Source organism: Coffea arabica, chromosome 11e (assembly GCF_036785885.1).
Source record: "Coffea arabica cultivar ET-39 chromosome 11e, Coffea Arabica ET-39 HiFi, whole genome shotgun sequence".
Taxonomy (NCBI): domain Eukaryota; kingdom Viridiplantae; phylum Streptophyta; class Magnoliopsida; order Gentianales; family Rubiaceae; genus Coffea; species Coffea arabica.
The window spans coordinates 47,339,204-47,351,973 of record NC_092331.1 but is presented as its reverse complement, the minus strand read 5'-3'; the positions used below and the strand labels follow the sequence as shown (position 1 = coordinate 47,351,973).

The 12,770-nt window shown below is 37.3% G+C and overlaps 1 protein-coding gene across 1 annotated transcript; it reads right to left on the bottom strand.

Moving 5' to 3' along the window:
* Window positions 1-3,462: 3,462 nt before the first annotated feature.
* On the bottom strand, window positions 3,463-7,302 carry LOC113718354 (uncharacterized). Its single transcript, XM_027243264.2, has one exon. It carries the CDS (start codon window positions 7,300-7,302, stop codon window positions 3,463-3,465), a length of 3,840 nt encoding a protein of 1,279 aa, XP_027099065.2.
* Window positions 7,303-12,770: the final 5,468 nt, after the last annotated feature.

Below are 12,770 nucleotides of genomic sequence, written 5' to 3'. Positions count from 1 at the left end.
GTTCTCCATTACTAGTTAGAGAAAAAATCTGATTGCAAAAACCCTAGCTATACCTATTTATAAGCCACAATCTTTCCTACTCTAAAATGAAACAAAGCACACTTAAACCCCTAAACAAACAAAGCTATTTATTTGGTTGGGATGATGTCTAACTCCCGGACATAGGACCAGTCATAGGGCCTGATGGGATTTTTATATCAATACAAGTTTAAATCCGATCTTATACCCGTTTAACTGCAAGTATACAAGCCAAAATTGTAATGTAGGGCATGTATCGAGTCGATCCCACAAGGAGCAAATTAACCAATTACTAGGTCCTTGTTTTCTCTATTATTTAGACTTATGAATGAATTTGAGCAGAGAAATCATATTGCTATTTTCTACAAATCTGATCTACAAATCTAGTTTAGCAAATGCTAAATGCAAATGGAGAATTTTCACTCTAGGATAAATCTAGGGATGTAGATTCCACTTATGGCATAAACAACACAAATAAATGGATTTACCTCTTGTTATTATTCTTGTTTAACCAGGGATTCATTTCTTATATTACCAAACTTCATTCTCATGATAAAATGGCTTAGAGTAGTCTAGTTTTCCCTATTTTCATGGTGAAATACTACTACTACTCTGTTTTCTTTCATGAAATGCTAAGTAATCCACTTAAGTGTATCTCTATTTTCATGAACATACAACTTAAGCTCTACTCATATGTTTTCATTGTTACTACCAATTCTCATTGAACAATAACAACTATAAACATGCTATTGGTAATCAAGCAATAACAAGTAATTACTACATGCACAAATAGACAAGTTAATACAAGATATAACAAGTGTAAATCACATTCAATTTATCTCATTTAGCCATAAGTTTTATCTACTCCCTAGATTAAGAAGTTTAGTTACTCATGAATGATTTAACAATCAAACTCACAAGTTTATTAATGCAAAACATCATAAAGTATAAGTACAAGAAAGATAAAAGAAAGCTTAGCCAATTGATGGTGAAACCCTCCAATTTCTGCTATATTCTTGTACAAGATGATTACAAGTGAAAACTCCAAATGCTTCTCAAAAAACTCCTAGCTAGAGAGAAACTAGTTACAAGAAGAAAAACTAGCTATGTAAGGTGATGACTGGCTTCTCCCTTGTGTTTCTGCATAAAAGGTGGTAGAAAGGCATATTTTTTCTTCTTCATGATTTCAACCACTCAGATTTTGTAAAGGAAGTCAAAAGATATGTTGTTTTGACTAGTCAATAATTCATTTGGTCTTCTCTTTTGTTGCAGAAGCATGTGCCACCGAATTTTCTCTCCCAAGATAGCAGGAAAGTTGTGTGAAAAGTGAGAAAAAATGGTTGTGCTACTTGCTGAAGAGAGAGGCAAATCTGAGCCTTGGATCCGAGGGGTGAAGATCGATCCGAGGACTTTCTCTGATGGATCCAAGCTCAGATCGTATGACCTCGGATACACTGCTTCAGAAGTACAGACGAGCCCTCGGATCACCCTTTACTCACACGGATCCGAGGTCGGATCTGTGCTGATGAATTTCTAGTTTTTTACTTCTTCTCTTTTCTCTTCATGTTTGCTCCTAGTTTCTCTTGTACTTTATCCTCAGGACAATTCTTACAATTCCTTCATCTCGTGCATGAATTCCATATATCAATATCCTTCATAATTTCACAAAATTAACACATTAATCTACTTACTTATCAAATTTTGAACACTTAAACAATATTTAATCAATTATCACCAAAAGAGTTCAAATATGGCTTTAATCTTTTCAAAACATACCAAAAATTCATGCCAAACTTTGTACAAAATATACGTTAAATATTCACTTATCAGGGCCGATGTTGTCTATCCATTATTCCTAAATATCAAATTCATTCCATGCTAGTAACAATAATAAAACTCTAAGAAAACTAATAAAATAGTACTAAAGCTATTACGACTACCCAATTTATTCAGTCCTGACTAACTTTCGGGTAGCCCTAACGATATAGAACAATAAATTGAACAACTAGAAGTTTCTTATTTTGTATCAAACTCCCCACTTAATAAGATCTCGCTTTCGAATTCTATAGGGAATTCCAACACAAGCATGGGATAACAAGCTGATGATCTTCCCACAAATTTTGTAGGACCTAAATAATATCATGGACATTGCATCTCACCACAAACACTACAAAATCCTGAGAAGATGATAAGTGTGTATTTTGAGTATTTTAAATGTGTTTTATTATTTAGTTTTGGTATGTTTTATTCACTTTTATAGCTAATGAACTAGGTTTCTAGTGAAAATATGCATTTTATGGTTTAAGTGTGAACAATTGCATTTCTATGGATTTTAATGGTGAAAAGTGTTTGTAGGTTTAAGAATTCAATCATCAATTGGAGTGAGTTGAGAATACAAGTGAATGATTTTGATGATTTAAAAGATTTTAAAAGAGAATATGAAGTGCAAAAAAATGGAAATGCAATCAAGAATAAAGAAAAGGAGTTTTTCAGTTTTTACACCTGTCGGTATTTCGGCTATATCTTGATCTACAAGCATCCAATTGAGGTGATTCTTGAACCATTTTGAAGCTAGCACATAGCTCTACATTTCTTATAGAGACATTAGAAACCATTTTATGAGTGTTCCTAGTTAAAATATCAAAATACATAAGTACAATTTTGTTGTCAAAAACTGAAATAGTGGATTGACCAGTCAAGGGTATTTTTGGTCATTTATCATTTTATAGAATTCCAAATTGGATGATTTTGGAAGCATTGGAAAGCTAACTCAAAGGGTTATAAATTTTATGTTTTTCACAAGAGTTAGTTCAGCCTTCATCATCTAGAAATATCAGTTGAAATTGGTGCAAAAACAGAGCAAGGATGAAAATTAACCAGGATTGAGCAAACCTGCAAAAAAAAAAAGCAAAACAGGTGGTCAATACGTGATGTAGGTCGCGTTTTCAAGGGCGCGTATTCTTCAATTGTGACTGCAACTTGCTCTACAACTTGTGCTCTATTCATACAAGCTTTTTGACCAACTTTTCTGCAAGAATTCCGGCTAGATATGAGCAAACAAGTATAGAATCTTGTAGAAACAACTTTTGGGAGTTTCAAGAGCCAACTTTGCCAACTAGAAACAACTCAGTTGGACCTTAAATTATCTATAAATAGAGGCCTTTGGAGAGCATTTTTGACAACTTTGGAAGTCTAGAGAACTACACAAAAATGTAGACTTTCACTAGAATTTCCTTAGGTCATTAGTTAGGGTAAATTAGTATAGTTTTTTTTTTTTTTTTTTTTTTTTTTCAACAACTTCGTATCACTTTTATTAATAGAAACAAATTTTACAAACGGAAAAAGACCATTTCAAAGTACAACAGACAACACTAAAGACAATAAATCAAAGACAAACCTCCTTGCCCCATTTCATAGCCAACTCACTTCAAATCTCCTTTTTACTCAGCCCTTCATACGCTTAATTTTCCGAATTGATGGCATCCCTAATCTATCAAGGCGAATTGCCCCACGAGCCATAGTTGGGAATGTATTAAAGGACTCGTATAGCTTGACTTGATGCTCTGGATGAGATACTCCCACATTGGACAATGCATCAGCTACTTTGTTAGCTTCCCTGTAACAATGCGAAAAACGATGTGGGTCTTTAACAAACTGCCAAATCTGCCTAATGTCACGTCGAATCTTCCAGGGACATTGAATGCGATGCTGAAGAATTCCAATTAATACCAAAGAATCCGACTGGACACAGAGATTCCCAAACCCTCTATGCACACATGTTTGAAGACCAATAAGGAGGGCTCGAACCTCTGCACATAGACATGTAGTTTCCCCAAAATATGCCGAAAAACCAATCAAAGGTATGCCATTTGAATCTCGAAGAACTCCACCACCTCCACCCAATCCTGGATTACCCTTAGAACAACCGTCCGTATTTAGTATGAACCGACCGGATTCCTTCGTTTCCCAACGAACAAGTTTGTATATAAACTCAATATTAGCTGAATACGGCCAATCATACAAATCATAAAATGACTGTACTCGGAAAACTTGTTTGAAATGAATTTCAACCATGTTTTGGATATCCGAGAAAATGGCAAAACAAATGGCAGGCGAACTCATGTGGACATTCTCAAACATTGCTTTATTTCTTGATTTCCAAATATTCCAACAAACTACACTGGGAAGAATGCTTCCAATATATCGTCGTATCTCAGAATGCTGTGAACTCAACCACCAACCCACTATGCGGGGCCGTAAAGATGACCCTGGAAAGGCCAGTCCACATGCAGCTCCAAAATAATTCCAAACTGTGGATGCTATATGGCCATTGGAAAATAAATGCTCAATTGACTCCTCAGATGCCGAATAGCAGCAAAAACATTTTGACGGTAAGTGAAAGCCAAGTTTACATAACCTGTCCGGTAGGGGCAGCCTCCCCAACAACAATCGTAACATGAAGAATGAAACTTTCAAAGGGAGTTGAGGATGCCAAATTCTGTCAAAAACCATAGACTTATTGCGGGTTTGCCTAATTTCCGAAAATGCAGATGCTAGAGAGAAATTTCCAGATGTCGTGGGCATCCAAATGACTTCGGCTTCACCCCCTTCTTCCGGAACCGGATGCTCTAAAATGGAGGGCACCATTTCCCTTGGCAGTGTCTGATATAACTTATTCACATCCCAATATCCATTGATGAAAACATTATCAAATGATAGATTAGGGACAACCGTCGCTCGGAGGAACAAAGCACCACTCCCCAACCAATTATCGTACCAAAAGTGACAAGCTCCGTTTTTGACAACCCATAGCATAGAGAGCTCCACTTGTCGACTAACATTGACCATTCTCCGCCAGAGTGCCGAGTCTGTTGTCCTGATTTCTACCTGACAAGGATGTAGCAGTCTGCAGTACTTTGCTTTCATGAATGCAGCCCACAACGACAAACCCTTTCTGAAGTTCCACCAAAGCTTGAATGAGAAGGCTTTATAGATGTCCTTTAGCCTCCGGAAGCCAACGCCTCCCTCATTTACCGGATAACACATCTGAGACCACTTTATCCAGTGAAATTTCGATTCTTCAGATGATGACCCCCAAAGGAAGGTCGAGAAGGCCTTTTCTATAGTTCTAAATACCTTATTCGGGATAACTGCAGCTGACAACAGATGTAGTGGCATCGATGCTAGCACATGTTTGATTAGAACTATCTTGCCTCCAAAGGAAAGCATCCTTGATTTCCATGACATTATTTTCCCTAGAATAGACTGACACACTTCCCCAAAATATGACGATTTACATCTCCCAAAGTAAAGTGGAAATCCCAAATACCGAATCGGAAATGATTGCCAGGTAAAATTTGTGATACGTTCAATCACCCTTCGTCTTGTCGGTGGTAAAGATGGATGAACCAAGTAACAACTTTTTAGCACATTTATCAGCTGTCCTGAACATCTTTGGTACTCCTCAAGCACATGCATGATAGCTTTCAGAGAGTAGGACGATCCGTTTGCAAAAATGAGAATATCATCCGCAAACGCCAAATGAGTTATAGAGGGACATGCATATGGGACTTTGAAATTGACAAAACCTGATTGCATAGAAAGGTTAGATAAGCCTCTAGATAATACCTCAGCCCCAATAATGAATAATGCAGGCGATAATGGGTCACCCTGACGTAGTCCTCTCGTTGACTTAAAGAAACCATGTGAAGCCCCATTTATAATAACCGAAAACCAGATATTAGAGATCAATCGCCATACCAGGTCAATAAATATTTCCCCGAAGCCAAATCTCCTAAGAACACCAATAATATGATGCCATGCTACCCGATCATATGCCTTAGACATATCTAGCTTCAATACAACATTCCCACCTCTATTCTTTTTTGCAATACCCGATACTACTTCCTGAGCTAGCAGAAAGTTATCTGTTATATTACGGCCCTTCACAAAGCCTGTCTGCTGGGGTGAAATGATTTTTGGCAAAACATAAGCCACTCTATCAGCTAAAATCCTGGATAACAACTTGTTGAAGAAATTACATAAGCTGATGGGCCTAAATTGAGAAAACTCCTGAGGATTTGGCTTCTTTGGAATTAACACAATGGAGGTAGAGGTGATGAAACGAGGTAACTCTGCCCCACAGAAAAAGCTAAGTATCGCATTATAGACATCTTGGGCGACAACTTCCCAGGCGAATGTAAAAAATTTACCTGTGAAACCATCTGGGCCAGCAGCACTATCCCCATCCATTGATCGCACTACTCGATAAACCTCGTCAATCGAAGGCACTTCCTCCAATTTTGCATTATCCTCTTCCGAGATCATGGGCGAAATTAAGTGCTGCATATCAGAAGCTGATTGCAAAGAGCCCGTGAAGAGGTTAGAGAAATATGATATTGCCTCAGTTGCTATATCAGCATTTGTATCCACCCAGACCCCATTTGACTTTTTGATGCGGTGTATCATTCCTTGAACCCGTCTTTGCCTGACTACCGCATGGAAATACCTTGAATTACGATCTCCTTGTTTGAGCCATTTTACCCTGGATTTTTGCCTCCAAAATTGTTCTTCAATTGACAATGCATGGCGCAGCTCTGCCTGAGCCTTGCTAAGCTCAATTTGACATTCCTCCGATACATATTGATCCATAGCTTCCTCTGCACGTTGGACCTCCAATTCCGCAGAATGAACTGCATCAAATATATTCCCAAAGTGTTGCTTGTTCCATGTCTGAATAGCCCTCCTCGTTGCCAATAATTTAGAACACAAAACACGCAACGGAGATCCACCCACATCTTGATTCCAAGCCTGGCGAATCACCTCCAAGAGGTCATGTCTAGTCGTCCAGACATTCAAAAATCTGAAAGGCCGCGGCTTATTTTCTGATCGATTCTCAAATGAAATTTTCAAGGGTGCATGATCCGAGGGATGTCTTGCCAGGTGAAGCACAGAAATTACGTCGGAGAAATCCAAACAAGCCCCATTGACTAAAAATCTATCCAACCTCTTTGAAACCCGAGCTCTCCCTCTCCTATTGTTAGACCACGTGAAGCTAGCTCCTGAAAATCCTACATCAAATATCCCTGCTTCTTCCATAAAGGACATGAAATCCGCCCCCTCCGCTATAGCAAATGGACGACCCCCCCGTTTTTCATGAGGAGCTAATATAACATTAAAGTCACCTCCAATACACCAAGGAAGAGAATTTGGCTTATCATTTAATAAGGAACACCATAAGACACGACGCTCCTCCACTGAACACTTCGCATGGACAAAAGACATGACTATTGGAGTAGAAAGCAATTGACTTTGAACATGTATAGAAATATGCTGATCCGAACTACCAACAATGGAACATACAAAAGAACTACTATAGAATATCCAAATATCACCCGAGCAATTAACACAGGTAGAATCAAATAATAGTCGTAGACGAATGGACTCAATTTTGGTCAGGTGTAGCTTAGGTTCACAAATCGCAACAAACTTGAACTGGTGAATACGTACTAATTTAATCAATCTTCTTAAATTAGGGGCTTTAGATACCCCTCTAATATTCCAAAATAGACCACTAATCATGAGAAAAAACCTGGATAGAGCTGTGTGATGATGTTGCTGAACGTAACTGTCTGTCGGATGGGATACATGCTCGCACACCCTTTACCCTTTCTTGTCGGCAATTCCTCTCATCAACTACAGATTGGTCAATGTTCAAAGTGTTTATTAATGGCTCCACTGACGGCTCACTTGGTTCAACCAATCTTGGAGATAAGTTTCCCGCGATAGTTGGCAAAGCTACTTCAGCAGACGCCTTGGATGTGGAATCTTCTACATCAGCCCCACACAATTCGACATAGAGAGTATCGAACTCATTAGTGTCGGCCTTTTGTAGGTGTGCACTTCCCAAATTCTGCTGCTCAATAGTCTGGGACCCCTTAATTACATTGCCATTGATATTGTCGGTTATCAATTCATTGGTGTCGGACATTTGCTGCTGAACTTCTCCCACAATTTTCTCCACTTCCGTTTGGGACCCATCACCATGGACAACCTCCAATTGGGTTGCAATTCCCGTATGCTCATTATGCAATGGTCCCTCCTTGTCATCGTCAGCAACAAACTGTCCATGATCAGCAGCAGAAGCTTTTGTTTTTCTTTCCTCCTCAACATCGGTAGGAATATCCGACTGTCCATGCGCATCAGCAGCGGAAGCTTTTGTCTCCTTGACTACTTGATGTTCGGCAGCAACGTAGGTGAGTTTATCCTCTTGGGATAGTATTGTTTCCTGTTCCTCGACTAGTCGAGCTTGTCCAGCAGAAATCTCCATTGCACCTGTTGACGTACCTTCGCCTTCAAGCGTACCAGGAAGTCGTGTATGTTCAGGAGCTGTAATGACATCCATTGTAACTTTCCCTTTAGCTTTTGGGTTGCACACAGGTGTAATAACTACCCCATGCTGATTATTCGCAAGTAACTTTGAACCATGTTGCAGCCGTTTGGTTTGATTAGTTTGCTGGCGATATCCATCGTCGGTGAAGTTCTTCTTGCAATTATCAGACAAATGACCCAATCTCCAGCAAGATGAGCAATATGGTGGCATGTTCTGTGGAACAATTTTTTGCCAAAAACCTGATTCTTCTTCAACAGCCACCCAGATCCTCTGCAGAACAGGCTTCGCTACATCAATCTCAACACATACCCTGGCCACACTAGGACGCGTTCCAGCGGCTGTTGCTGAATCTAGGAACAATGGTCTTCCTGCTGGAGATAAAATGGAGAACAAAGAGTGTTTATCAAAATAATGAATAGGTAAATTTGGAAACTCAACCCAAACCGGTACTAGAGATGATTCTCTATATGCACATGAAAATCCCTGGTCCAACGAAATACACGCATTGGATATTTGCTCAAATGCCAAACTCCTCTCGTCCAAATCCTGTTAAAATCTTCTTCAGCAGAGCACTTGATCAACACATGTCTATAGTCCATCAATCCAATGGAAATGTGATCTTTTAGATTTAACGAAGCAAAGAACTTTCGAATATCCTCTAACGAAGGTCTCCCATGAGAAAATTTTCCAACCAAAGTCCATCGAAACGGCGCCGCAAGTTTTTCCGCATCTGCTCTGGAGAAAATGACTGCCGCTTCACCTTTATAAGAAGTCGCCTGCCGAATTTGGATTGGAGATGTTGAAGGCCGTGAAAAGAGTTGGGAGAAAGATTTTTTTTTTGTAGGAGATCCTTGCCCCTCAGCCGATGGCTGAAGGGCAGCCATTCAATTTAGAACCAACAAAGATGTTTTAGCAGAAAAAACAAAGGAGGAAAGATTTTAGAGAGAAGGGAGAGAAAAACTCTAAAAAGTAATTTTTAGCTCAAAAATTTTAAATTAGTATAGTTAATGTAGTTTATCCTTTTTGTATTTATAGTTAGATTTGAATGAAGGGTGACTTCTCTCCTATCACTTTCTCTTTTGTATTTAACTTCATGTTTAGCTATAATACAAGTTTGGTGTTTTCTTTCATGTTTTGCTAAAGTTTATGCCTAGAGTTATGGATGAATTTTCTATATCTTGTTTTTTATGTTTACTTGGTTATTTGGTGATATTATTTTAAGTTATTGATCACTTTTGCTTTTATAATCATGATTAACTGGCCATTAATTGTGATAATTTTAAGGTGTTAAGTTTGCAATGAGAAGTGGAAGTTAACACTAGTTTAAGGAAGTGATAAACCTTGAGAGTTCATTCACGAGAGTAGATGTGCACTTTGAGGCTTTAGTGACTTGTTTCAGGTAATTTCATAGAAGAAATGAGTTTGTAGTTTATTTTATAACCACGAGAGTATGTATAGTTTAGCTACAAGTATAGTTGATTCAATACGAGAGCAAGTTTCACATACATAAGGAAATTATGCCATAACTATCCAAGATAATAGCATGCACTAAACCGATAATTTCATTTGCAAGAGTAGTAAGGAATTCCATACCTCTAGGAGTTTTCTATTGTTATTTTCATTACTTTTATCTCATGTTATAGTGTAGATTTAATTTCTTTTACTTGTGATAGTATAAATAATAAAGAAGTTTGAAAATCATCGGTAATTAACATTCTTCCCTGTGGGTTCGACCCTTAATACCTTACTCAATCTCGACCTGTATACTTGCAAAAAATCACGTGTGGGGTATTTAGAATTTTATAATATAAAACTTGACTATGGAATGAGTTTAAATGTTATATACATGCCCCGTGCTCGTCAAAAGATCTCAAACCCAACAATCCCATCATCTACCTTTGTCAGTACAAGTAAGACAAACTTTCCTGGAGGATATAGTACTCCACCTGCCTATCCTTGGTGCGAAAATTATTAATAGATAAAGGCATCTCAAAAATAACTTTCTCACCAATGCTAAAAATTTCTTGGTCTAGGATACTGACAGAGACAACAAATTGGATGGAAGATAAATCTGGTGATGGATCAATGAAGATTTCATCAATCTCGATATCTAAGAATTCATCCAATCCCTCAAGCCTTATGGTTGTAGATTCGAACTTGACTTGGGTTTGTCAGATGAGAAAGATGGAACAAACTTGGCCTCTTAACCATCAACGTCACAGACAAACTCATCCTTTTCACCTTTGGGTTCACAAATATATTCCTACTCATCCTCAACCTCAGGCTCCAATACTTCAACAGCCTCAAAATTTCCCACAACAACTGGTATTTGTAGTTTCACGGATCAGATGTTGATATTGAGTGATTCCATATCGACGATCCTTATAAATCTAATAACCATGAGATCTCGGAGAGACTGCACGAACATCGGAGTTGTTAAGAGCGAATCTCCTGCTTGTGCATCTTTGGCATGTAGATCTCTTGAAGTAATCTTTTGCTTCAAACCATCTGCCTAGATCATGAAAAAGACATTCAAAATGATCTAGGGTAGCATCAAGGCCCTCTAGGCTAAGGTGGGATGCACCAAGGTTTATCATAGAAGAAGCTTGCTTTGCTACCACTTGGTGCAGTATCAAAAGCATAGGAATAGAAGGGATTTCATGAATACTCTCCAAACCAGAATCGTTGCACGAACGAAATCCAGCCATGAATCAAAAACTCATGAAAACGAGAGAAAACTCTTACAATTTGTAAAACCAACAAATGATATATGTTAATTGAAGGAAAAGCCTGATTACAAAAGCCCAAACTTTAACAATTTATAGGCTACAATGAGTATCCTATTGTAAAAAGGAAACAAAACATACTGAGAACCCTAAATGAACAAACCTACGTATTTGGCTGGGATGATATTTGACACCTAATATAAGACCAGTCAGAGGGTCCAATATCATTTGTCCATTATTCCTAAATATCAAATTCGTTCTATGCTAGTAATAATAATAAAACTCTAAGACAACCAATAAAAATAGTACTAAAACTATTACAACTACGGCAATTATTCAATTGTAACTAACCTATGGTAGCCCTAACGATACAGAACGATAGGTTGAACAACCATGGGTTTCTTGTTCTGTATCAAAATTATGGCAGCATGGTCCTATATAGAAATAGTGTGGATATTTGTTTGTAGAAACCTAATACAATTGCATGGTACTTTATTTAAACCTGTTGCATTCATGAATTTCAAACTTTTAGCAATTTCATTCATGGAAAGTTGCTTTAATAGCAGAAGCTAAGTTGTTAGGTTCCTTACAATGAACTTCTCAATGATTTCCTATGAGGATTAAAGATACAATCTATGTACTAATTCCTTTGTCTATTGTTTCTTAGATGAAGATAATATTTGTATTTGGGTTTTTCTCTTTTTTTGGACTATTTTAAATCTATACCTGACATCCAAGTACTTTTTTGAGGCCAAGCAATTGTAATTTTTCTCAAAAGCCCATTAGCAGAATGGGAATGCAAATTTTTGGTATAGTAAATCTGAAATTAGTACGAAGAAAGATCTCATACTATAATATGCAATTAAATAGATAATTGACAAAGTTCATTAAATCATACTGCCTAAAATTTCAAGCCAGAATTTCCCACGTTAATGTGTTGATAGTTGATGTTCGTTAAAATCACAACTTTTAGGTTGGGTACTACAAGATGTTTGAGATGATATTCATGTTTTCAATTAGTTTAATCTACAAGGATTGCAGATGCGAAGGCCATTTAATTCAAATTGATTAAAGTATCTTCATCTACTTATTTCTGGAATAACTTAACAGAGTATCAATTACCGGGAGCAATTTTAATTTGTAAATTTCTCATTTAGCAACTCTAAGACCTCATAAACATCTTATAGAGCACCTTTAACTTTAGTTAGTTAGCATTATCAATTAACATTGGTAAAATAATTCACCAAATAAATTTTCCCATATCAAAATTTGTCCTGAATTCGTCTACTTTGATTTCTTGAATTTGTTCACTTTTTTACTTATTTTTCTATGAATTTCTTGCAGAACATGGAAATTCAAAATGTCTTTTGCCAAGTTGCATGTGATTGCAAAATAACAATTAGCAAGCTACTGTGGCAATTAAATAAAACTTAACTAGTTTTATCAATACATTTTTTTCGCTCAACTTAATTTTCTCATAATCCTATAGTCTTTGTTGACTTGTAAGTAATATGATTTTGCATATATGGTTGCTTGCCTAAAAAATATTTCAAAAATCTTTTAGGCCATGGTTGAAATACTCAAATACTGGAATACAATTTAGCATCAAAACCATTTGAGGCAATTTCAAAGTT